Below are 24376 nucleotides of genomic sequence, written 5' to 3'. Positions count from 1 at the left end.
GGTATTTACTCAAATGAGTCGAAAACTTATGTCTACATAAAAACCTGAACATGAATTTTATAGCAGCTTTACTCATAATTGCCAAAATTTGGAAGTAACCAAGATGCTTTTCAATAGGTCAATGAATAAACCTGGTACATCCAGATGATAGACTATGTTAAACAACAAAAATTCAACTGAATAAATTTAAAGATCAGATTTGCTTTATTCAACCATTTATGAATTGGGCAACAACCCATCTAGCAATAGAAAGAGCTCCATCAAGCTGTAAAAAAGCAAAGGTTTGTAAAGGTGGGAAGGAGGTAGTGAAAGGAAATTATGAGCAAAGGATGTAACGTTTCACGCAAGGTTGCCCTCGTAAGGGGAACACAAGGGGGTCTATCAAGATTACTTCAGGAGTGTTGACCAGGTAATTCCAGGTTGACTGGTTAAAAATTATATTCCTGGGAGACTTTGAAGCTGCATTAGGTTAGGTATTAAGTCTTGGTTTGCTGGCATGGCGTTTAGCACAAGTGACTCCATTTGGGGCCTGCTGGCTCCTTTTTAATAAATATTACTCAGCATCAAACACAAATAAGCTATCAAGCCACACACACACACACACACACACACACACACACACCCCATAGAGGAATCTTAAAAGTATGTCACTAAGGGAGAGAAGTCAATCCAAAGGGCTACATAGTGTATAAGTCCAACCAAATGACATCCTAGAAAGGGCAAAACTATAGCAACAGTAAAAAGATCAGTGGAGGGGGAAAAATGAATAAGTGGAGTGTACAGGATTTTTAGGGCAGTGAAACTCTTCTACATGAAACTATAATAGTGGTTATATGCCATTCTATTTACTCAAAACCCAGAGACTTTACCACAAAAGGAGCAAACACCAATGTAAACAATAGACTTTAGTTAATAATAATGTATCCGTATTCATTCATCAGTTGTAACAAATGCGGGATCTGTGGATATGGGGAAGAGGGGTTATATGGTAACTCTGTGCTTCCTAAGTTTTCCTGTAAACCTGAAACTGCTCTAAAAAAAAAAAGAGTGTGGATCTCAAACCAAGAGGAGCCTAAGGAGAAAAGCAATTAAATGTAATGTGGTATCCTGATGTGATCTTGGAATAGAAAAAGAAAATTAGGGAAAAACTGAGAAAAATGCGAATATAGTATGGATTTTAGTTAATGACAGTGCATCAATATTGGTTCATTAATTGTGAAAAATGTACCACAGTAAGATAAAATACAGTGGTACCAGTATGTGAAAACTCTGTACTATCTGCAAATTTTCTGTAAATCTAAAAATACTCTAAAAAAGAAAAGGTTACTGAAATATTTATTGATCATATGCTTTAAGCCAGGACCAGGAACAGTGCTAGAACTATAAAAAGGTATGTAGATTTTACACATATAGTTATTGAAGTTATATGTCTAAATAGAAGTATAGGGGCACCTGGAAGCTCAGTTGGTTATGCCTTTGACTTCAGCTCAGGTGGTGATCTCAGGGTCCTGGATCCAGCCCTGGATCATCATCATCATTGTTGGGCTCCTCTCCCACTGCCTTTCCCCCCTGCTCACATTCTCTCTCTCTCTCAAAAAAATAAATAAAATCTTTAAATAAATAAGGAAAAGTATATCAGTAAATTATTAAAAATTTAAATTTTAAAGAACGATGTGCAAGACTAAATAATCCATGTGTGGAATATGTATGTCATCAGAGCAAAATGAAAATATTTTGGATTTTAATGTAACCACACTATTCGTTAAATGCAAATGTTCCATTTAATTGTTATGCTCAAATGTCTTGGTTCCATTTATATTAAAATTTATATAAGTAGCAAGTCGTTCATAATATCTGCTGTGACAGAACTATATATCATTTAAGTTCACCTTTCTCCTGTGGTTAGAGATATGCATTGCTTGCAAATGCAAGTAACAGCTGACATCCCCAGGAATTTCACTTTCACATCTAGTTTCCCCTGAAAATACATATTCTTTTACCTCACGCTAGGTCAACATATTCCCTAAAATACCGAGCTGCCTTTGCTTCACTTTCTGTGATAAAATAGTTGAGATTAGTTTTTCTTGGCTCAATTAATATGGCATGTGTTCTCTGAACTCCGTAACTCATTGGTCATGCGAAAGACGAATCTTGCTCCTGCAGCTGTATTGATCCACGTGGCCCTTTTGGTTAGGAGTAAAGCCTCTTTAATTACTTTGGCTGACTTTCATTTTTTACAAAGTCTTAGGCACATTAGCTATCATGCTGTAGTGTTCTCATTTGTCTTAAATTTAGATGCACCTTGGTCTCCTGAGATTGATTGACTGTCTATATTCTTGGGAAACCACCGCCTACCCCAGCCTACACTCGCTCTGTGTAGCTTAGAAATCTGAAAGAGCTATCTCTCATCTTAGCCCAGGGCTTGATAACCTCTTCCTTTTCCTTCACCCGAGGTGTTTTGACCTTTAATTAAAAGGAAAATTTGTTGTCTTCCTTTCAGAAGACAGCAAATAATGAACTCATTAAAATGAGGTTAGTGTTCAGGCCTTAGAGCAATAAGAGTTGAAGTCTCATTAGCAGCTAACAATGCAGAACACAGCACATAAATAAACCTAATATGGCACAGCCAAATGCCTCCGTGCATTAAATTTGAGCAGAATCAAATGTTTACCATCAATGATGTCTAGGGCATGAAGTTTTAATGCACTTAATAAAGGAAAGCAAATTGCTTCCTATTAGCCATGAAATGTTACCACAGAAAATGCCCCCAAAAATGTATTATGTAAATGTGGGATATGTTAGTAATTAACAAGGATATGTAGAAAAATATTGGCCTTGCTTAATAGATGCAGCAATTAGAAAGAATAAAGATGACTCAAAATCTCTAAAGGTAATTCTAGAGATTAATGTAAAATAATGCAGAATGTGAGAGCAAGATTTTTTTAAGAGACTTTATCTCATATGTGACCCAAGGTGAGAGATGTTTGCAATGTCAAACTAGAGTCAGTTAATAAAATGAAACTTCCCTGTAGTTGATTAAATATCTTCTGGGAAAGAGATTCCTTAAGAACTTATTTTAAAGTGCTACTATATTTCATTTACAGAAGCAAGAAGACTTTGTTTCAACAAATTCTAATGCTTCATAAGCTGTTTTATAATGCTAAATGATCCATAGTTAGTGAAATAATAATTAGGAGTTTTATTTCAACAGTTCAGTGAATGGGCTAAAAGTATAAATTCTTTATAACATCTAATATCTGTACCACAATATTTGCATAAAAAGATTGGTAATGATAAGCTCTTTATTCTTCGTGTTTCACATTCCTTAAGTAGGGTTCGATGGTTGTTTCACTATTACATTTCCTCTGCATTTAAGACATACGTAATATACTTCTTAAATTAAAAATTGTTAGAGCAGTATTTTTACCTGATAATTTGTTCCATCATTTTTTTCTCTAAAATATTTGAAAAAGCTCACCTTCATGCCATACTTCTTGAGCTCTTATGAAAACCCGGCAAGAAAAAACATTGTTTGGGCCAAAAATCATAGTGGATTAGGGACACCTACCTTATATAGATGAGGCCAACTCACTCTGGGGGTTGAATGATATTGGGTAATTGATATTCTGGGAATTTTGAGGAGATATTTCACTTCTGGAGAATAACTGCTACTTTCCAGTGTTCATCTAATAGCCCAAATCTGAACAAATCCAAGAGGCATTACACCCCACATCCAATTCTTTCACAACTTACATTCAATTCATCATTTGATATTCAGAGTCCCAGAACCTTTATCTTCAAACTATATCCCAAATCTGACCATTTTCCTCTGGTTTCACCCACCTCCTCCAAGATACTCATTTCTCAATTAGGGTAGTTGCTTCTCTCTTCTAAATGCTTCCTTCCCTCTTTCATCTTTGTCTTCCCCTTACCTGGCCAATTCTTCATGCATTGAAGATTCAAAGTATGATGAACACTATACCTCTGCTTAAAACTCTCTCCAGTGCCTTGCCAGTACACTCTTCTTAGTGTATCATTATATTGTTTGTTTTTTTTGTATGTCTTACCCATTAGAAGATATACTCCTAAAGAAAGTACTTTGTTTGTTCAAAGCTGAATCTCTAATACCTAGAATAGCTGGAAAGTATTAGCCACTCAAGTATATTTTGAATAAGTAAATAAAGTAACATATTTCATTTATTTGAGAATCTTTGTTAAAATTACAGCAAAATTCCCTTATTAAAAATATGTGAAATGGGGGTAAGGGCAGTCACAGAATTCTAAAGGATACCATTTACACAGAAAATATTTTGAATATTGCCTTCTTTCATTGGGAAATGAGAGCTGTGCTGGAAAATGTTACCATTAATATATTTTTGTTTTGTTGTTTTCCTTCATGAGTATCTCACTAGTTTCCCTTCGTCTACAGCAAAGCAGAGTTGGTAGACTATCAGATGATGTCAAGCCTGTTTTGTTATGAATGTGAATTATAATTAGGCTTTAAATAGGGTTGAGCTTGAGGAGGTGACAACTAAATCTCACAGGAGCTTTTTTTATTTTTGAAACCCTTAAGTCTTTGTCAGGGGGAGAGATTTGCTAGAAAATGATTTGTCTACTAAGTACAGGAAAAGCCCACCTTAAAATATTATAGGTACCACAAACTGTAATATATTTTGGTAATGATTTCTATAACCAAATCAGGGTTCTGTATAGATAATGACATATGTTTTCGTATTTATAATAAAACCTAAAAATCGAGGTACCTCCTCCTCCTTAGCAGTGTGATGAGAAGATTCTATTACACCTGAGCTTATAAATAAATAAATTTTAATGCTTCAAATATATATACATTGACTCATGTTTGGTATTTAGCCTTTGGAAATGATTTTTATGATACACATTTAAAGATATATGTATCTGACTATGTGTTTGCAAAATGTTCAACTATGTATCATATGAACAATTTTCAAATGTTTATAAAGTTGATCATGAAAATTGTAAATAATGTAGATTTATTCAGATATAGTAAGATAGCATGAAAATAAAACACAGAAACATTTTCACATGCAGACTACAAATATGTATACATAATATATTTATTTAATTTTATTTATATAAATACATTTATATATAATTTAAAAATGTGCACGGTGTATTAGTAGAGCCTAGGGCCTAGCAGACTGCTTGGAAGGTAGAAGTGGCTCAATAAATGCTTGCTGGAGTTTAGTTCCTTATGGAGACAAAGTTTTTGATGTTTACTTACAGTGAATTTGGTAAGTACAGGTAGTTGTATTTATTTGCAACTATAGTTTTCTCATTTTACCTGTTAAATAACCTCATATTTGTTAAATACTGAATTTATGCTCTTACAATATCTAAATGAAAAACCAGCAGTCATTATATTTTCAATTATATGATCAATAACTTTTTTGTTTTTCCAAGTCAAGGGGATGTTCTTGATTTTTTAATTTGACACTCTTATCATTTTATCCAAATATGTCAATATTCTAATATAAAGAACTTGTAAAGTCTAAGCAATTCAGTTATTATGTACCATATTAGTAGAGTAAACCCTGATAATAATGATTTTGCTATTAGATATAGCCTGTTTGTTCATCTATCAGCCCAAACATGTATTTTAAAACACACATCCTTTTTATTCAGAAAGAAGACAGATATATTCACTGTGGGAGATATATTCACTGTGGGACATGAAACATATATTTATCAGCATGCCACCTATCCTACATGTGTTATGCAGTATATTGGTACCCAACAAAGTCAATGACTTATCTTTGTTCAAATCACTTGTAGCATATCAGTTCAATCATCACTGCACACAACTATTTCACCATTATCAGCTTTTCTTATTTACTACTGCTTGCTCTGCCCTGATGGTAACTGCAGTTTGACAGAATTCAATCTATGAATATAGCAATGAAAGTAAAACAAAGTTTTCATTATTTTACATTATTAGCAGAAAGACAGTAGTAAAGTTAAAATGTATGGTTTATAATTTCAAGCATAGTCTAAATGAAATATCTGTCATGAGTGGAAAAATTTGGTCACTGGAAAGGTCATGCGGACTTTAACCTGATATTCGTTTACATTTAGGGTAAAGAGAAGTTGTGAATGAAACCACACAGAGGAGGGAAGAAACTGTACCTCTCCTAAGAAAAAGGAAATAAAAACCTACAGACGTCCTCAGATACTCTCAGTAATATATTCCTTGTTCCTAGGAGACAGCAATGATGGAAATTGACAATTTTTTTTCTTTTTAGTGTTGAATGAACTGGCTGTAGAGATAAAATTTGAAATTAAAATCCTGAATACCTACCATCTATAAAACTCCCTTTCTATGGTTTTAGAGCATTTTTAGGAGAATTATTATAGGACCAACATGGCTGCCAACGGTATGCCAAGAACCTCTGAAGCTGTCTTCAAGACTCTAAAAATCTGACACAGAGTTCAGGTGTTTCCAAGGAGCACTGATGAAAGAAAGGGGAGTTGTATAAAACTGGGGATAAAAAGTAATCAAGAAATATTGTGGAATTGTTACAACACAATATTTAATCAAATAATGATACAATATAGCTAATAAGTGAATATCTTAACAATGAAGAGATTCCTAACTAGTATGTGAGCAGGGAGTATTTCTAGAGATGAAATTAGAAAAGTCAATTACAACACCAGCCAACAATCATCAAGTACCTGTGTTGTACAAGTATTGTTGTAAGCCCACCCTGGACTCATACTGAGTGAAGAGAGAGGGTAGGGAATGAGAAATGGAGATCACAGCCATGAGCAAAGGCAGAAGCAGGAGTCCTAAGGAACAATGCCAATATTGGACCTTGATTAAGGAGATAGTTGCTTTGGAGGACTTCATTTTTTAAGGCCTAAAAAATAAAATGAGAATTATACTTAGAGATTTTTTTCAATCTTTAAGGTAAAAAGTATTTTTGTTAATGAAACAACTTAAGAGCTGCCTTTAATAATTTCTCAACAAGAATAAGATGCTCCAAGAAGTTATATCATATTTATCTAAAGTGTTATTGTTATTTCTAAATTTTTGTAATATTAAGAAATTGATCTGAAGTTCTTTAGGGATAAGCTGTAGTAATGGAAAAAATACTTCTTTTTTTAGATCACTTACAAAGAGCTAAGTTATTACATGATTAAATTCATGCACAGAATCACATTTTATATAAAATCACAACTATTATATTCTGCAACTTGCATTGGATACCAAATAGGAAACTATAGGATGAATCCAGGAAATACTTCTATTTCCAAGGGATTAGCCATCCACTTAATGTTTTTTCCTAGGACAGAATGTATCAGATTTGGGAAGTGGAAGTATGTGCTGCCAGCTAATAGTTCAGAGAAAAAGCTAAGATAAATCATATACAAAATTTTTCCTACAAAAGAGCTCTGCACATTGATGTGAGTTAAGAACCTCCCAAGAAGGGTATAATATAGTGCTACCCAAACATTTCGAACATGGAATTATTTTCCATAGAATTGTTCAACTTCACAGACCTAATGAACCATGGATCACGGTTTGGAAAACACTTCTCTGTAATCAGGAACTCTGTTTCACTGGTTATCCCCTCATACAATAAAATCGTCCATCCCCCAGCTTCCACACTCCAGAGACCCCGAGGCAACTCAGAAGGGGGTGATTCTGTGCTTTGGAGCTTCCACGGCAGTACACAGCATTTCCATCAAGTTGGCTCCCCAACATAGGAATCAGGACGTTGCAGAGTGATTCAGGTTACATTTTAAAGTTCCGACCTAACACAAAGAGAATTTGGACCACTTCAGTGCAGACCCTGACTGAGAATCCCCGGAAATATGTTGAATTATAAACAACCTCCTGCCCACCCTCACTCAGTGAAGGTTGACTTTGTTATTTTGCTTGTGTTGGGTGCTCGTGTATGTTTCTCCCAGCTATCTGATTCCTGATTATTCCTGAAGCCAGCTTTTAGTCATTGAGTTTATAATGACCAGTTTCATTCCACATCCCCAAACAAGTCCTAATATAAGGTAGTTCTATCTCACTATTACTCCATCATCTACTTAAATACTTTAGCTTAGGGAAGATAAGACAGTTTTTAAAAGCATAAAATGTTTTTAAGGAAAACCATGAACAAACCATGAACTCTGAAGCTATAGTTTTATCTTTTTATAACTCAAAAAAATGTGTAGGCCACGATAGAAACTTAGAGTAAAGCTTATAGGAAAATTAAATTAAATAATATAATTAAAGACCAAGCTTGGAGGAACTAACTTTTAAGGAGAATGCCAGTGGTTCAAATAATAAATATCTATGTTTATCAATTATGTGTAATTGATACATAATGTGGGACACCTTGGTGGCTCAGTTGGTTAAACATCTGCCTTCAGCTCAGGTCATGATCTCAGGGGCCTGGGGTAGAGCCCTGCATCGGGCTCCCTGCTCTGGGAGAGTCTGCTTCTCTTCCTGCTCCCCCCACCCCCCCACCCCATTCTCTCTCTCTCTCTCTCTCTCTCTCTAACAAATAAATAATAAATAAATAAAATATTTTTAAAAAATTTATACATAATGTATAAAACTATCTGTACAAATGTATAAATTATCAGAAGGGCCTTATAGTTCATATTTGATTCAAATATATTTAATTCAAAATTCTAATCAATTAGTAGAACATGGAAAACATGGAAAGAGAACAGAACCCACTTATAGTTTGAGATGATCTACATGGACTGAAAATGAGAATACCGTTGAAGAGAATTTGGGGCTGATAAAAACTGGGCAGTATTTTACCTTGCTCAAGGAAATTTTCTGATCACAGGGAAAAATACCAGACTGCTAACCAGAAAGCAAAAAGCAGAAGTTCATCTCCCATACTTTCAGAATGAACTGAAGTAAAAATGACTTAGAATTCTGTGAACACAAAACTGCCCAGGACATTTTGCAGTAACGAAGTTTAGGGCACAAGAAAAATCCATTCACACCCACTGGGAAAGGAATCAAAGTCACATGGACTGTTTTGCTGATGCAATCAAATAAAATTTACAGCACTGTAAATGCACTTCAACTTTAATGATTTATATAACCTTCATTGTGTTCTTTGATAATCAAGCGGAAAATGCAAACTCTTCACATACGTGACACGAGTTAATATTATTTTACAAGGTCAAACCAATTTTCAAATTTTCTCTTCTCTTTGCCAGTATCTTTAATCAGCATCAATGTTTAACCTTCCAGTATGAAAAAAGCACTCCTTATGCATTGAGACTCTTCCCCTTACCAGTATATACACTCTTTGTGCAGTTAGTTCCTGAGTTTTACCCTCCCATTATGGATAACAAAGGTTTAAAAGCAATGATGCTCTAGGACTTTAAGGTCTGTCTTTCCTGTTGGGAGTATTGTAGAGGTTTCAACAACACAGTCTTCCTGTTGTGACAAAGAATGTTTAGTGCAGCAATGCAAGTATTGATTTTTCCCTCAAAATCTTTCCCAACTCTTCTCCCATCTCATTGAATGTCAGAAATCAGAAGCATTAATGAAATTACACTCCACTTCACTTCCCACATCAGTCTGTCAAGAATTACACTACGTCCTTCCTTCCTTCCATTCCCAGTACCCCCAGTAGAGGCCATGCCTTTATTTTGTTCTTACTGAAACTACTGCAAAACCCTCCTCAATGATTTTCCCGTTGCTTTGGTTTTCCTGCAATTCCTTCTCAGCAAGGAGCCAGAGGAATCAATTTAGAATGTAAAAATCGTATCTTCTGTGAGATGAAGTAGATGTGCTGTGTTATCACTGAGCCTTGCTCTCACTGCCCTTTTTACCCAGAGCACACTCCTCCAGAGCCCTGATTTGGGCATGACTGGCCTCTTATTTTTCATGCCTCAACTAAATTGCCACTTTTTCAGAGAGGCTGCATAAAGCACGTTCCCTATCCTGTTGAAATTTAGGTACTCTGCGTTAGTTTTAATAATAGCATATACTATAACACGATTTTTGCACCACTAATTAAATTTGCAATTAAATAATTATCTGATTGATTTTCCATGTGTGTCATCTGTGCGCTTAGATAGAGCCCAAGTTCCATGAGAACAACAAGCTTATCAGTTTTGTTTGTGAGACATTTTCCAACTCCATAACCTTATGTAGCTTATTTAGCCTCTCTGTGCCTTGTATTCCTCATTTGTGAAGTAGAGTTAATTAGGGGATCACAGGGAGATTTAAAGAGGTAATTCAAACAGAGTGCTTCTCACGGTATCTAACACATAGTAAAAGCTCAATTATTATTAGCATCCTTTCCTGCGTCCTTAGTACCTAGAAGAGTGCCTGATACATAGCAGGTGTTCAGATAACATTGTTTCAATGGATGAATGAATTAATAATGGCACAAGGAGGAAGAGAGCCCAGAGGGTAAATTTCAGATCCCTGGTTTCCTGGAGATCTAGGTGAGATTGAGAGATGGGAATGCAACACTTAAGTGATGGGTGGAAAGACAAGAGGGTATTTGCTCTGAAATGCAGTAGTGTTTTTCTACTCAACAAGTTGTTCTTCAAATTAAGTGTGATTCAGCCGAAGGATCTCCAAACCTTTCTCCCCACAAAAGGCTCCCACATTTCTTCAGTATTATTATTACAAACATTCATTCATTCTTCCTTAGTTAACTCATCCATTCCAATAAGAGCCAAACTGTTCAAGGTAAAATCCTATGGAAGACTTGGTACGTTGCTGTGATAAAATTTCTTTCAATGTATAAATTACATGAGACAGATTCCTCTTTGAGTGGCAGTAAGAGTTTATTTTTTAAAAGAGAGGGAGAGGGATGCCTGGGTGGCTCAGTCAGTTAAGCATGTGCCTTTGGCTCAGGTCATGATCCCAGGGTCCTGGGATTGAGTCCCACATTGGGCTCCTTGCTCAGCGGGGAGCCTGCTTCTCCCTCTGCCTGCAGCTTCCCCTGCTTGTGCGCTCGTGCTCTCTCTCTCTCACTGACAAATAAATAAATAAAATCTTTAAAAAAAAAAGAGAGAGAGGTAGAGTAGGTTTCTGAAGGAGTGTGGATTGCCTCTAAGGGGAAGGAGATGAACAAAAAGGGAGGCAGAGACTGTCAAAGGCAAATTTCAAAAGCCTCATACTTTCACCCTGGGTCAGCCCTATTCATCTTCATTTGTACATTGACAAATAGGGTACCCAAAAGTTCATGGAATCCTGAGTCATTTCATCCTGCATGGCCACATAGACTTACTCTAATGGGACCTGAAGTTATGAAGGTTGGACCAAGTGTTAAGGCAAACAGCTCAATTTTGTCCCTCTCCTTGTGTTATCTGGGTGGGCCATTTAAACTTTCCATGAAGCAATTTTATCCACTTGGATAATAAGTATAGAGGTAACCTGTCTGATTCCCACATTGAGATCTTTTAAGATAAATAAGATATCATTTTTATAAGTTACTGTATATATTTAAAAAAATTGTACAAGACAGTTAAAAGAACAAAAACTGTCACCCTTATTTATTGGATTTGAAATTTTGAAAGTATAAGGCTATATCAATACATGTAGATAGTCATGTCTTATTAATTAGGTATATTTAGGGGAAGGGTTAGCCTTACATTAAATTACCTGAATATTGGAGTGGATTAAGACTTATACAACATATTTTGAAATTAGTATAAATAATGCACTAACTTAGTATTTCCCAAAGTTCCTTGATGGTTATAATCTCCAATTTGAAGCTGTAAGAATCATTGTTAAAATTACAGTTTCCTAGGTTCCATTTTTTATAATTTAATTCAGAATTCCCAGAGCATGGGTCTGGAAAATTATTTTATAAGCATTCTGGCAATTCATTTCTTATGCATAACTTGGAAACAATTGCTTTTGACCATTTTTAGAACCAATTGGGGTCTATGATAAAATACACAAGTCTGAACCCTATCACATAAGACTAAATCAATAACTCTTCAAGTGGGCCCTCAGAATTCACAATATTAGCAGTCTCTTCTAGAAAATTTTATGAACAATAAAGTTTGAAAACCATTTCTTTAACATTTTGCCGGCAGGTAAGTTGGACTTGCTTTATTAAATACTGAAGAACTCATTATGAGAACATTAAGTGAATGTAAGTAATATTTATTAAAATAATGAATTATTGATATTTCTTAAGTTACGTATATTTATTCTCTTTAATATCTAATCAAGTAACTTAGTAAGTTCTTCCTAAATAATGCAAGGGAAAACTTAAAAGATGTTTATATTTTTTATGACATGAACTATTAAAGAAATAACTGAGGTTTATTGTCCAAACATTAAATAATATATTTTACATTTATGTTCAAAAGTTACTCAAACTTCCTCACAAAATATTCAGATAAAAAAAGTATATCTACAGCTACATGCTATTTCCTAAACTTTACAATTTGATTTTTATCTCAAATTCAGACATATTACTTCTACTTTATAAACAAATTTTTCCAAAGTCAGTTTTTCATATTTCATTTATTCATAATTTTGGATTTGTATTTTTTTGTCTAATATTTCTTTACACTTTTCTTGTATTTCTATTCTTTATTTTTTCTACATTTCTACTTTAATTTTTGTAGTTTAACACTTTTTTCTTTTTAAATTTATTCCTGATTTTTATTTTTAAAATTAGACCTCTTTTGTTACTCATTATTATTTGTGTCTTACGGCCTTTACCATTGAAAGGCCATGGAAATTTTCTTTCCCTGAATTTTGGAAATCAAAGAACATTTTGTAGACAGGCTTGGAACCTTTTAGGATTTGCTTTTTTAATCCATTTGTTTTGTTATGTTTTTACTTATAGAAATTGTCAATTTTACTCCCACATTAATCAAGATTACATGTTGGGAGAATATGACTAGGCAACTCTATTTCTTTTAGCAATGATCTGTCAAATTCTTCATAGAGTTAATTAGCACCGGTGGAAAAATATTCATCTGTCCTCACTTCTGTGAGCTTGTCTTACTAGGCAATCTATAAGATTATAAAACATCCATGATATAAATGTGCTGGTGAAATGTAGAATCCTGTTCATATTGTTTTGATATCACTTAATGGTATGGTCCATGTTTATCATTTTACCATCAGGAATATGTTACTAATAAAATAAATGAAATTAATTCAATTGAATGCCTTCCACGTATACAAAAATATATCTAGCAATACAGAATACATAAAATAAGTAAGTTTTGATTGACCTGAAGGCACCTATTGACTAGGAGAAGTCAGATAAAAAGTGATGTAGTGAAGTGGAAAATAATACAAGTCTTAAGACAAATAATTTGGGAACTTACTTTGGGAGAGGAGAACAGGAAAGGTTTGAGGCATCAGAGCAGGCTTCATACAAAAAAAGGTGGCATTTGGGCAGAGTTTTAATTTTTTTTTTTATTTTAAAAGATTTTTATTATATTTATTCATGAAAGACAGAAAGAGAGACAGAGGGAGAAGCAGGATCCCCAAGGAGCTGGGGGCCCGATGCGGAACTAGACCCCAGGAGGCAAGGATCATGACCTGAGTGGAAAGCAGAGGCCCAACTGACTGAGCCACCCAGGCGCCAGAGCTTTAAATAATGGCTGGGCTTGGGGAATGAGATGGAGAGCAGCTGGAGGGAATCTAAGCAAAGGGAACAGAGTGAGGAAAGGCATAACGCAGGCAATAGGGATAAAGCCAGAGGACAAGGCGATTTACTGGAAATAGCAGTGCATGTAGCTTAATTGGAAATGAGAAGGCACCAACAATACCTAGCTGGTTGGGACAGAATGACATAGTGAGTGCTCATTAACAGCATTTATTGAGTTCCTACTGTGTGCCAGGCATTTATCTAAGCACTTTGTATGTCTTACGCATTGTAATCCTCACAATAGTGTGAAACAGGTGTTAAGCATTATCCCATTTACAGATAAAGGAAAGGATTAGAGAAGTGAAATGACCAACAAGGCTAAGGCATTAATTGAATGGCCTCCCTGACCCCAAGGGTGAAGTGCATTTACTGCTTTTGGGGTGTTAGCATGATTGCAGAATGTAAGGCAGAGTAGAGGAAGATAAAACTGAAGGGTGGGAACAGGTTAGCAGACCACAGGGTTTTAAAAACCCGAGAAACAGACAATGAGGGAGTTCCTAAAGTGGTGGCAAGTTGATTGAAGGAAAATAGATTGTTTGATGTTTATTTGATTGTCCCTAAGAAAACATAAAAAGTAGGGCCCACTCCCTCAGTATAAATTGATATCCTTTACTGCATCTCTCACAGCATGCTCTAGATTTCTTTTGTAGAATTTATCATGAGCTGTAATTACACATTTGTTTGGCTATTTAAAATCTCTCTCCCTTTCTAGGCATTGAGGTCCTAGGATAAAGGGACTATGCTTGTTACACCCAACATTGTATGCAACTAAAATATGTATTTAGTGAATTTAAGAATGGATAGTGGAGAAATAAATGCAGAATAATCACTTCAAGAACTCAGAGCTAGAGACTTAGAAGGGAGTTGGAGTGTTAAGGAATTCGGGGGAAGGGAGAAATGTTTATTAAAAAAAACTCTTTCAAGATATGGAGGCCCAAGGATTGTACATTGAATAAAGAGAAAGCAAGAAAAAAGAACTAAGATAAAAAGATGGGGGATGTTTTCTATTTAAGCCTGTATTCCACAGGACTTACCAATATGCCTGATTAGTTCAATAGACTTTATTTTTAACTCCAACCTCTTTCTAACATTTTGTTTGTTCTTTTTGAGAACTTTTAAAATATATTTCATCAACTGAGTTCAACTACTGGGTCTATTTTTTTCCTTTTTCTATTTAATTCATAATATTTAAACAAGATTGGCCAAGATTACACTCAATGTAACTAACTCTAACCTTGGATAAACACTGATGATATAGTTACCAGCCTTTTAGTTTTTCTCTTTACTTTTATTTCATTAAACTAATTTGCAGCAGTCTTCTTAATTCTGGGGGAGTAAATAGTTTCACAAATTTTTAAAGCAAATGCTTAACCACTGTGAATAATAAAAGAATTGTCTAAATTTCTGACTCTTTATTCACCTTAACATATGGATAGCAGTAATGACAAACATAGTTTGTCTTATTTTCATCAGAACAAAGTAAGTCCCCTTTAAAAATCTATTTAAAAACAGGAAAAGCATTCTCAATAAATAAGCAAACCAAAAAGCCCAAGGATGTGAGAGTTATGAATTATGCCACATATGTTGGCATAGGAATAATTGCAGTTGAAAGATTGGCAGAAACTTTACAGGACTAAGTCTAACTCTAAGATTATTATCTGTGTGTTCTTATCCTGTCTACAAATAAGAAATTAACATAGAATTATTCCAAATACAGAAAACAGGGACATTTTGTCACAGCTGAAAAAGAATTTTTTTATGGAATTGGCTATTTCCTATCTGTCCTTGCCTTGTTCATATCTCAACACCTGCAATCAGTATCCTTTATACATTTCTTTTTAGTTTGTATAGTAAAAACCCAAGCCTTAAACTCAATGATTATGCCTTAAAAAACAATACGGGAGGTAGCACAGTTAAATAAATACTAAATTGCAACTCAAACAGACATTACCTTCCTATTCCTTACCAACAAATACAGGACTTGTCTACATCCAACAACTCTGAAAAATTTCCCCCAAGGAAAAAAAGTGTAATAATCTGAAATCAAGAAATGTCTCACATGGAAATGAAAAATGATTTCAGTGCTCTGTGGTTAGAGAATTGCCTCTCAGCAACTTATAATGTGCTTAGGACTGAACTGCTTCATAATTTGGTGAACTTCAATAAAAATAATAATAGCGATTATAATACCCGAAATACGAGTAGCAAATAACAGTACCCATCAAAAATCCAAAAAGCAGGAAAGCCCATATGATTTTGTTTCACTCATGCATACACATTTGAAAAAGAGGCATCCCAAAGCTTCATATTTATTTTTCTAAAATCATGTTAATTTCTTATTTATTTCAGGCATTACTAGAGACTCAAAATTTACTGCGCACTCAGGTTGCAAATTTTACCTTCAACCTTGGATTTTCAGGGAAGTTTTACCACACAGGTAAGAAGGAGCTTTGTGTTCTCAGGCAGCTACATATAAATAGGAGAGAGGATTTTAAATGTTTCATAAGTAGGAGAAATAGAATATCCAGACTGATTATGGGAAAAACTTGGGTGCATTATATGAGGAGCCAAATCCAAAATCAATGAGCTTGTTTACTTTGGCAAATACTGTTAGAAACAAGGGCAAAAGAGGAAGAGAATTGACTTTTTCAACTCAGTAAAAGAAACCATGGTCATTTTTGGGTGACTATGCATCTTGTCTCTCAGCATTGTCCAAGTAGAAAGCATAGTGATCGTGATGATGATGATGATGATGATGATGATGATGATGAAGGCAATGACACGTCAATAATAATAGTGGGCAGTGTTTTTTAAATGTCAGATACTCAAGGTACAGACATTTTTGTACATATTATCCTTTTGGAAAACATCTGGTGATCAGAGAGGAATTTTATAGCCTCAAAGAAAATTAACAGAGGGTCATCTTCCTTAATTTATCTTCCTTCGCAGGATTTTTCCCTAAAAGTATGACAACAATTTGGCCCAACATCCATTTAAACAATCATAATATATCGTATATTTCCATCTCTATCCAGCCACAGTTGCACTTCTGTTCAGTGTCAGCCTCTCAACTAATTCTTAAAATGTGATTGGTGTTCACGCACTACTCTATGTTCTGATATTTCTCACCTCTTTACCCATCTTCACCTCCAGAATATTACTTTTATTTTCTGAATATCAGCATTCTAATGTCTGGCACTCGTGTGGAGAAAACTTTGTGTATAGAATTGACTATCATATAATAATGACAAAAAATAACACAAAATGGTGTGTTAGAGCCTGTATTAGGGCAATACCTACTATCTGCTCCTATTTCTGCATTTGTGGTATAAGCCAAATTTTTCATGAATTTGCTCTGTTGTTACTTCATAGTATCTTAGTGAAAACACTCCATGGTATTCTCTACGCATGTGTGCATGTTATTGATATTAAAAATATCCCATGCAAAGGTTGTCTTTAATTATCATAAATGCAACTCATTTACCCAAAGAAGCTTTTTAATGTTTAACCAAGGAGTCTCAGCATGCTTTATTAGAATATTGAAGCAGTGAGGTCTTCCTGGCTTTTCTTTAATGCCTTTTCCCTCCTGCTTTGCAACATGTAAATCTGTTTAAAGTAATAGAAGGAAAATTAGTATCTAGACCATTTGATAAATCAAATGATTGCATATTTTAAAAGGACATTTTGCAGAAAGAGATTTGGGTCATCGTATCTGCACAGGCAAAGTAATTCCAGCTTACAATTTTGAAAATAGACATGGTTTTGTAAATCTTCTTCAAAAGCCCCCTCAAGAAATGAGTTCAGGCCTAAGAAGCTCTGACTCTGAAGTTATAAAGCAGATAACTCTAAAAGCTGTATCTACTCATGCAGGGGGGAAATTATGGGATTACTTGGAGTTCACACGCAAACAATACTATTTTGTCTTAAATAGCTATATAGTGCAAGTAAAGCCATTCTTTTGGTTGAAATATATCTGGGTAACTGCCTCAGCTCTTTTATTTACTTTTCATATTCAGAACTATTAAAGCTGCCAGACAGTCCCAGAGTTAACGTTGATAGCAGCTTACAACACTTCTCATTTCTTCTTTATGGTCCTGAACACGCACACAGTACGCAGCCGCTAGGAAATGAACAACCTGCTCGTTAATATCACAGTGATAGTTGTTGGAGGAGGAGACCAAAAAAAAAAAAAAATCATTTTAATTACATCTTTCAAGAAGACCTTATTGACTCTTTTGACCCTTTATGTTGCTATTAACCTAACAAAAATAATGGAAGAAACACTCTATTCTGTTATGCTGCGGTGATAGTACACTTTAGAGATCAAGCAATATATATAAATTTGTGAATCCCAGAAGTTTACTTTCCTTCATAAAAGGATGAAACTTTCATTGACTTGCTACTTTATGTGTAGAGTCATTGGAAGGCATTCATACTGTATTTCAAAGATGCAATCATATTATATTGAGTACTTATTAATTTATTCAAAGATATCAAGGTTTCTTCTAGAGTGGAGTTAACATTGGTGATGTTAGGGAGGGCACACCTCTATCTTATCCAGTCACATTCTTATATTCAGGCTTAACTCTATGGAACAAAGTTTGCAAAGCAGGGAAGTGCTTTCCTTATGCTTGCACTCCGCTATGCTGTGTAACTATTAGAAGATGGCCTTGTCACAATGACTGTCTCAGCTCTCTCCCAGGATGTTCCAATTTCCCAGTGCATGAGGATGCTGATTGATGAGCCTCCTTGTTTTGAAGACATTTAATCACATATGCCCAGCGTAATAATGATAGATTCTTCATTTCTTACACTGCTCCACTTATTTGTATTTCCCATGTATTCTTTCCTGTTCAGTTTCTCTGCCCTTCACATGCTAAAAACAATCTCACCCAAAAGGACATATTCCTAAGCTTTCCCTAGTAGTCAGCCACACACAGGTGCCAAATTGAAAGAGGAAGGACATACTGTTGATTAAAGGGAAAACATAAAAGTGTGGAGTTTGAAATAAAATGTTTTAGTCCGAAAATATGTAAAGCTTGATTGGAATTGCACAATGAAAACTCAGAGGATGAACACATTACAGCATTAAGATGTCTTTTAGGGATAAAGGGTTACCAATATTATTTTTTATAGGACATAATTCCTAGTGGCAATTATTGCCACTCTTTGTAATTAATAATAAGTTGAATATGACTCAATCAACTAATTCATGGATATTTGCAAATTGTATTAATATTGGTTTTTCTCATGACAGTTCACTTGACAGAAATATAAGCCCCTTATATAAAACTATTAACTTTCAAACGTGAAATTTAAAAAAAAATGTTACATTCATTCACTTTTCTTTATTTCTTATTTTTGATTTTCTGTATAAATTACTGGTTCCGAGTAGGTATTAGAAACAGACTGCTTTTGTTCAAAACCAGACTGACATTTACTAGGTTTGTGAACACGAACAGGTTACTTAAACTTTCTGCGCCTCAGTTTCTGTATCTTTAAATAAGCATCATATCTCCCTCATTTAGAATAACACGTAGCATGTCTAAGTGCTATGTGTTTATTATTATTACTTTAAAAAGTATTTTTGTATAAGATCAAATTTTATCAAAAAAGTAAACTGAATAATGCACATCACTCTATTTTCTAATTTTGAAACTATAGTTTACATACATACATTTATTTATTTATGTACGTTTTTATTTGCCTTTAAAGAGAGTTTAAAAGAGAGTTTGCACTACAGTGTGGGGAACACAATCATTACCTGAAATAACACTGCTCTTACGCACACACAGAAGTAACATTCTTAGAAATAACTTTTATGTATGTGCCTTACAAGTTATTCAGTGAGACAATGCATAACAAACATATGTATACAATGAAAAGGTAAAATCTACTTATTTATCAACACGAGTAACATTCTTTTTGAAGGTTTTACATGCATTGCAATGTACTCAACACATTTTCTGAAGTTAATTTTTTAAAATTTTTAATTGAAGTATCATTCACATATGTATGACATTAGTTTCAGGTGCACAACATAGTGATTTGAAAACCATATACAGCTTGGGTGGCTCCGCTGATGAAGTGTCCCACTCTTGATTTCCACTCAGGTCATGATCTCAGGGTTGTGGGATCAAGCCCCGTGTAGGGTGCCACACTCAGCATGGAGTCTGCTTGTCCCTCTCCTCCTCCCCCCTCCCTGCTCGTGCTTTCTCTCTCTCCAATAAATAAATAAAATCTTTTTAAAAAATTAGGAAAAAAGGAAGTCATATGCATTACAATATGTTCACCATGATAAGTGTAGTTTTCATCTGTCTCCAAAGCTATTATAATGTTATTAATATTCCCTATGCTATACTTTCCATCCCAGTGATTTATTTACTTTATAACTGGGAGATTCTACCTTTTAATCCCCTTCACCCTGTTTTACCCATCTCCCACTCCCCTCCGCTTTAGCAACCACTAGTTTATCCTCTCTATATGAGTTTGTTTCTCAAATCCATTCATCTGTGGATGGACACTTGGGTTGCTTCTGTATCTTGGCTTTTGTAAATAAGGCTGCAGTAAACATAGGTGTTCATATATCTTTTCCAATTAGTGTTTTTGTTTTCCTTTTTTTTTTTAATGATTTTTTATTATATTATGTTAGTCACCATACAGTACATCCCCGGTTTCCGATGTACGGCTTGATGATTCATTAGTTGAGGATAACACCCAGTGCACCATGCAATACGTGCCTCCTTACTACCCATCACCGGTCTATCCCATTCCCCCAACCCCCTCCCCTCTGAGGCCCTCAGTTTGTTTCTCATAGTCCATAGTCTCTCATGTTTCATTCCCCCTTCTGATTACCCCCCCTTCTTTATCACTTTCTTCCCCTACTGATCATCCTAGTTCTTATGTTCCATAGATGAGAGAAATCATATGATAGTTGTCATTCTCTGCTTGACTTATTTCACTTAGCATTATCTCCTCCAGTGCCGTCCATGTTGCAGCAAATGTTGAGAACTCGTTCTTTCTGATAGCTGAGTAATATTCCATTGTATATATGGACCACAACTTCTTAATCCAGTCATCTGTTGAAGGGTATCTCAGCTCCTTCCACGATTTAGCTGTTGTGGACATTGCTGCTATGAACATTGGGGTGCATATGGCCTTTCTCTTTACTACGTCTGTATCTTTGGGGTAAACACCCAGTAGTGCAATGGCTGGATCATAGGGTAGCTCAATTTTTAACTTTTTAAGGGACCTCCACACTGTTTTCCAGAGTGGCTGTACCAACTTGCATTCCCACCAACAATGTAGGAGGGATCCCCTTTCTCCACATCCTCTCCAACAATTGTTGTTTCTTGCCTTGTCTATTTTTGCCATTCTAACTGGCGTAAGGTGGTATCTCAGTGTGGTTTTGATTTGAATTTCCCTGATGGCTAATGATTTTGAACATTTTTTCATGTGTCTGTTAGCCATTTGTATGTCTTCATTGGAAAAGTGTCTGTTCATATCTTCTGCCCATTTTTTGATTTGTTTATTTGTTTCTCGTGTATTAAGTTTGAGAAGTTCTTTGTAGATCTTGGATACCAGTCCTTTATCTGTAGTGTCATTTGCCAATATATTCTCCCATTCTGTGGGCTGCCTCTTAGTTTTTCTGACTGTTTCCTTGGCTGTGCAGAAGCTTTTAATCTTGATGAAGTCCCATAAGTTCATTTTATCTTTTGTTTCTCTTGCCTTTGGGGATGTGTCATGAAAAAGGTTGCTTTGGCTGATGTCGTAGAGGTTGCTGCCTATGTTCTCCTCTAGAATTTTGATGGATTCCTGCCTCTCATCGAGGTCTTTCATCCATTTGGAGTTTATTTTTGTGTATGGTGTGAGATAGTGGTCAAGTTTCATTCTCTTGCATGTAGCTGTCCAATTTTCCCAGCACCATTTATTGAAGAGACTGTCTGTTTCCCACCGGATGTTTTTTCCTGCTCTATCAAATATTAGTTGCCCAAAGAGCCGAGGGTCCATTTCTGGGTTCTCTATTCTGTTCCATTGGTTTATGTGTCTGTTTTTGTGCCAGTACCATGCTGTCTTTGTGATCACAGCTTTGTAGTACAGCTCGAAATCTGGCATTGTGATGCCCCCAGCTTTGTTTTTCCTTTTCAACAGTTCCTTGGAGATTCGGGGCCTTTTCTGTTTCCATACAAATTTAAGGACTATTTGTTCCAGTTCTTTGAAAAATGTCCTCGGTATTTTGATTGGGATAGCATTGAAAGTGTAGATTGCTCTGGGTAGCATGGATATTTTAACTATGTTAATTCTTCCGATCCATGAGCATGGAATATTTTTCCATCTTTTTATGTCTTCCTCAATGTCTTTCAAGAGTGATTTATAGTTTCTAGAATATAGGTCCTTTACGTCTCTGGTTAAGTTAATTCCAAGGTAACGTATGGTTTTTGGTGCTATTGTAAATGGGATGGATTCCCTAATTTCTCTTTCTTCGGTCTCATTATTCGTGTATAGAAATGCAACTGATTTCTGAGCATTGATTTAGTATCCTGCCACATTACTGAATTGCTCTATAACTTCTAATAGTTTGGGAGTGGCTTCTTTTGGGTTTTCCATATAGAGTATCATGTCATCTGCGAAGAGAGACATTTTGACTTCTTCTTTGACGATTTGGATACCTTTGATCCCTTTTTGTCGTCTGATTGCTGTTGCAAGGACTTCTAGTACTATGTTGAATAATAGTGGCGAGAGTGGGCATCCTTGTCGTGTTCCTGATCTTAAGGGAAAGGCTTCCAGCTTTTCCCCATTGAGAATAATATTTGCAGTAGGCTTTTCATAGATGGCTTTTATGAGATTGAGAAATGTACCCTCTATCCCTACACTCTGAAGGGTTTTAATCAGGAAAGGATGCTGTATTTTGTCAAATGCTTTTTCGACATTGATTGAGAGGATCATATGGTTCCTGAGTCTTTTCTTGTTGATATGATGTATCACGCTGATTGATTTGCGAATATTGAACCACGCTTGCATCCCAGGTATGAATCCCACTTGATCATGATGGATAATCCTTTTAATGTACTGTTGGATTCTATTAGCAAGTATCTTGTTGAGGATTTTGGCGTCCATATTCATTAGGGAAATCGGTCTGTAATTCTCCTTTTTGATGGGGTCTTTGCCTGGTTTGGGAATCAAGGTAATATTGGCCTCATAGAATGAGTTTGGTAGCTTTCCTTCTGTTTCTATTTTTTGAAATAGCTTTAGGAGAATAGGTATTATTTCTTCTTTGAATGGTTGGTAGAATTCCCCAGGAAAACCGTCCGGGCATGGAGTTTTGCTATTTGGAAGGTTGTTTATCACTGACTCAATTTCTTCATAATTAATTGGCCTGTTTAAGAAATCAATTTCTCCCTGTTTCAATCTTGGTAGTTTATAGGTTTCCAGGAAGGATTCCATCTCTTCCGGATTGCTTAGTTTATTGGCATATAGCTGTTAATAAAAATTTCTAATAATCCTTCCAATTTCAATGGTGTTGGTCGTGACCTCTCCTTTTTCATTCATAATTTTAATAATTTGGGTCCTTTCTCTTTTCTTTAGGATAAGTCTTGCCAGTGGTCTGTCAATTTTATTGATTCTCTCAAAGAACCAGCTTCTAGTCCTGTTGATCTGTTCTACTGTACTTCTGGTTTCTGATTGATTGATTTCTGCTCTAATTTTGGTCAACTGCTTCCTCGTGAGTGGATTAGGCCTGTCCCTCTGTTGCTGTTCCAGCTTCTTGAGGTGAGAATATAAAAACTGCATTTTAGATTTTTCTATTCTTTTGAGTGAGGCTTGGATGGCTATGTATTTTCCCCTTAGATTGCCTTTGCAGTATCCCATAGGTTTTGGACCATTGTGTTTTCATTCTCGTTGGTCTCCATAAATTGTTTAAGTTGATTTTTGATTTCCTGGTTTATTGAGTCATTCCTGAGCAGGATGGTTCTTAGTCTCCAAGTGTTTGAGTTTCTTCCAAGCTTTTCCTTGTGGTTGAGTTCCAATTTCAGACCGTTATGGTCTGAGAATATGCAGGGGATAATTTCAATCTTTTGGTGTCGGTTGAGACCTGTTTTGTGTCCCAGAACATGGTCTATTCTTGAGAATGTTCCATGGGCATTAGAATAGAATGAGTATTCTTTGGTTCTGGGGTGTAGTGTTCTATATATATCTATGAGGTCCAACTCATCGAGTATGGCATTCAAAGCCTTTGATTCTTTGCTTAGTTTTTGCCAGGGTGTTCTGTCTATTTCTGATAGTGGAGTGTTGAGGTCCCCTACTATTAATGTATTTTTATCTATATGTCTCTTTATTCTGGTTAAGAGTTGGCTTGTGTATCTTGCTGCTCCCCTGTTGGGGGCATATATATTTATAATTGTCATATCCACTTGTTGAATACTTCCTTTAAGAATAATATAGTGCCCTTCTGCGTCTCTAACTATAGTCTCTAGTTTAAAATCCCATCTATCTGATATGAGAATTGCTACCCCAGCTTTCTTTTGAGGTCCATTTGTGTGAAAGATGGTACTCCATCCCCTTACTCTCAGTCTGAATGCATCTTTGGGTTCAAAATGAGTCTCTTGTAGACAGCAAATGGATGGGTCATTTCTTTTTATCCAATCTGCAACCCTGTGGCATGTTATGGGAGCCTTTAAACCATTTACATTGGCACTAAGAACTGAGAGAGAGAATTTTAAAAATGCCATGTT

General features: G+C 35.4%; 1 protein-coding gene across 1 annotated transcript in view; it reads left to right on the top strand.

The window, feature by feature from the left end:
- The window catches only part of NDST4 (N-deacetylase and N-sulfotransferase 4), a 239607-nt gene that overhangs the window by 87271 nt on the left and 127960 nt on the right, over positions 1–24376 (top strand). Inside the window, exon 2 of the mRNA XM_026499230.3 lies at positions 15996–16083. Coding sequence (XP_026355015.2) covers positions 15996–16083 — 88 coding nt within the window. The remainder of the gene's footprint in view (positions 1–15995; positions 16084–24376) is intronic.

This window comes from Ursus arctos, unplaced genomic scaffold (genome assembly GCF_023065955.2).
Source record: "Ursus arctos isolate Adak ecotype North America unplaced genomic scaffold, UrsArc2.0 scaffold_11, whole genome shotgun sequence".
Taxonomy (NCBI): Eukaryota; Metazoa; Chordata; class Mammalia; order Carnivora; family Ursidae; genus Ursus; species Ursus arctos.
Note: the sequence above shows the minus strand (reverse complement) of the source record. Positions and strands in the feature narration are given on the sequence as shown.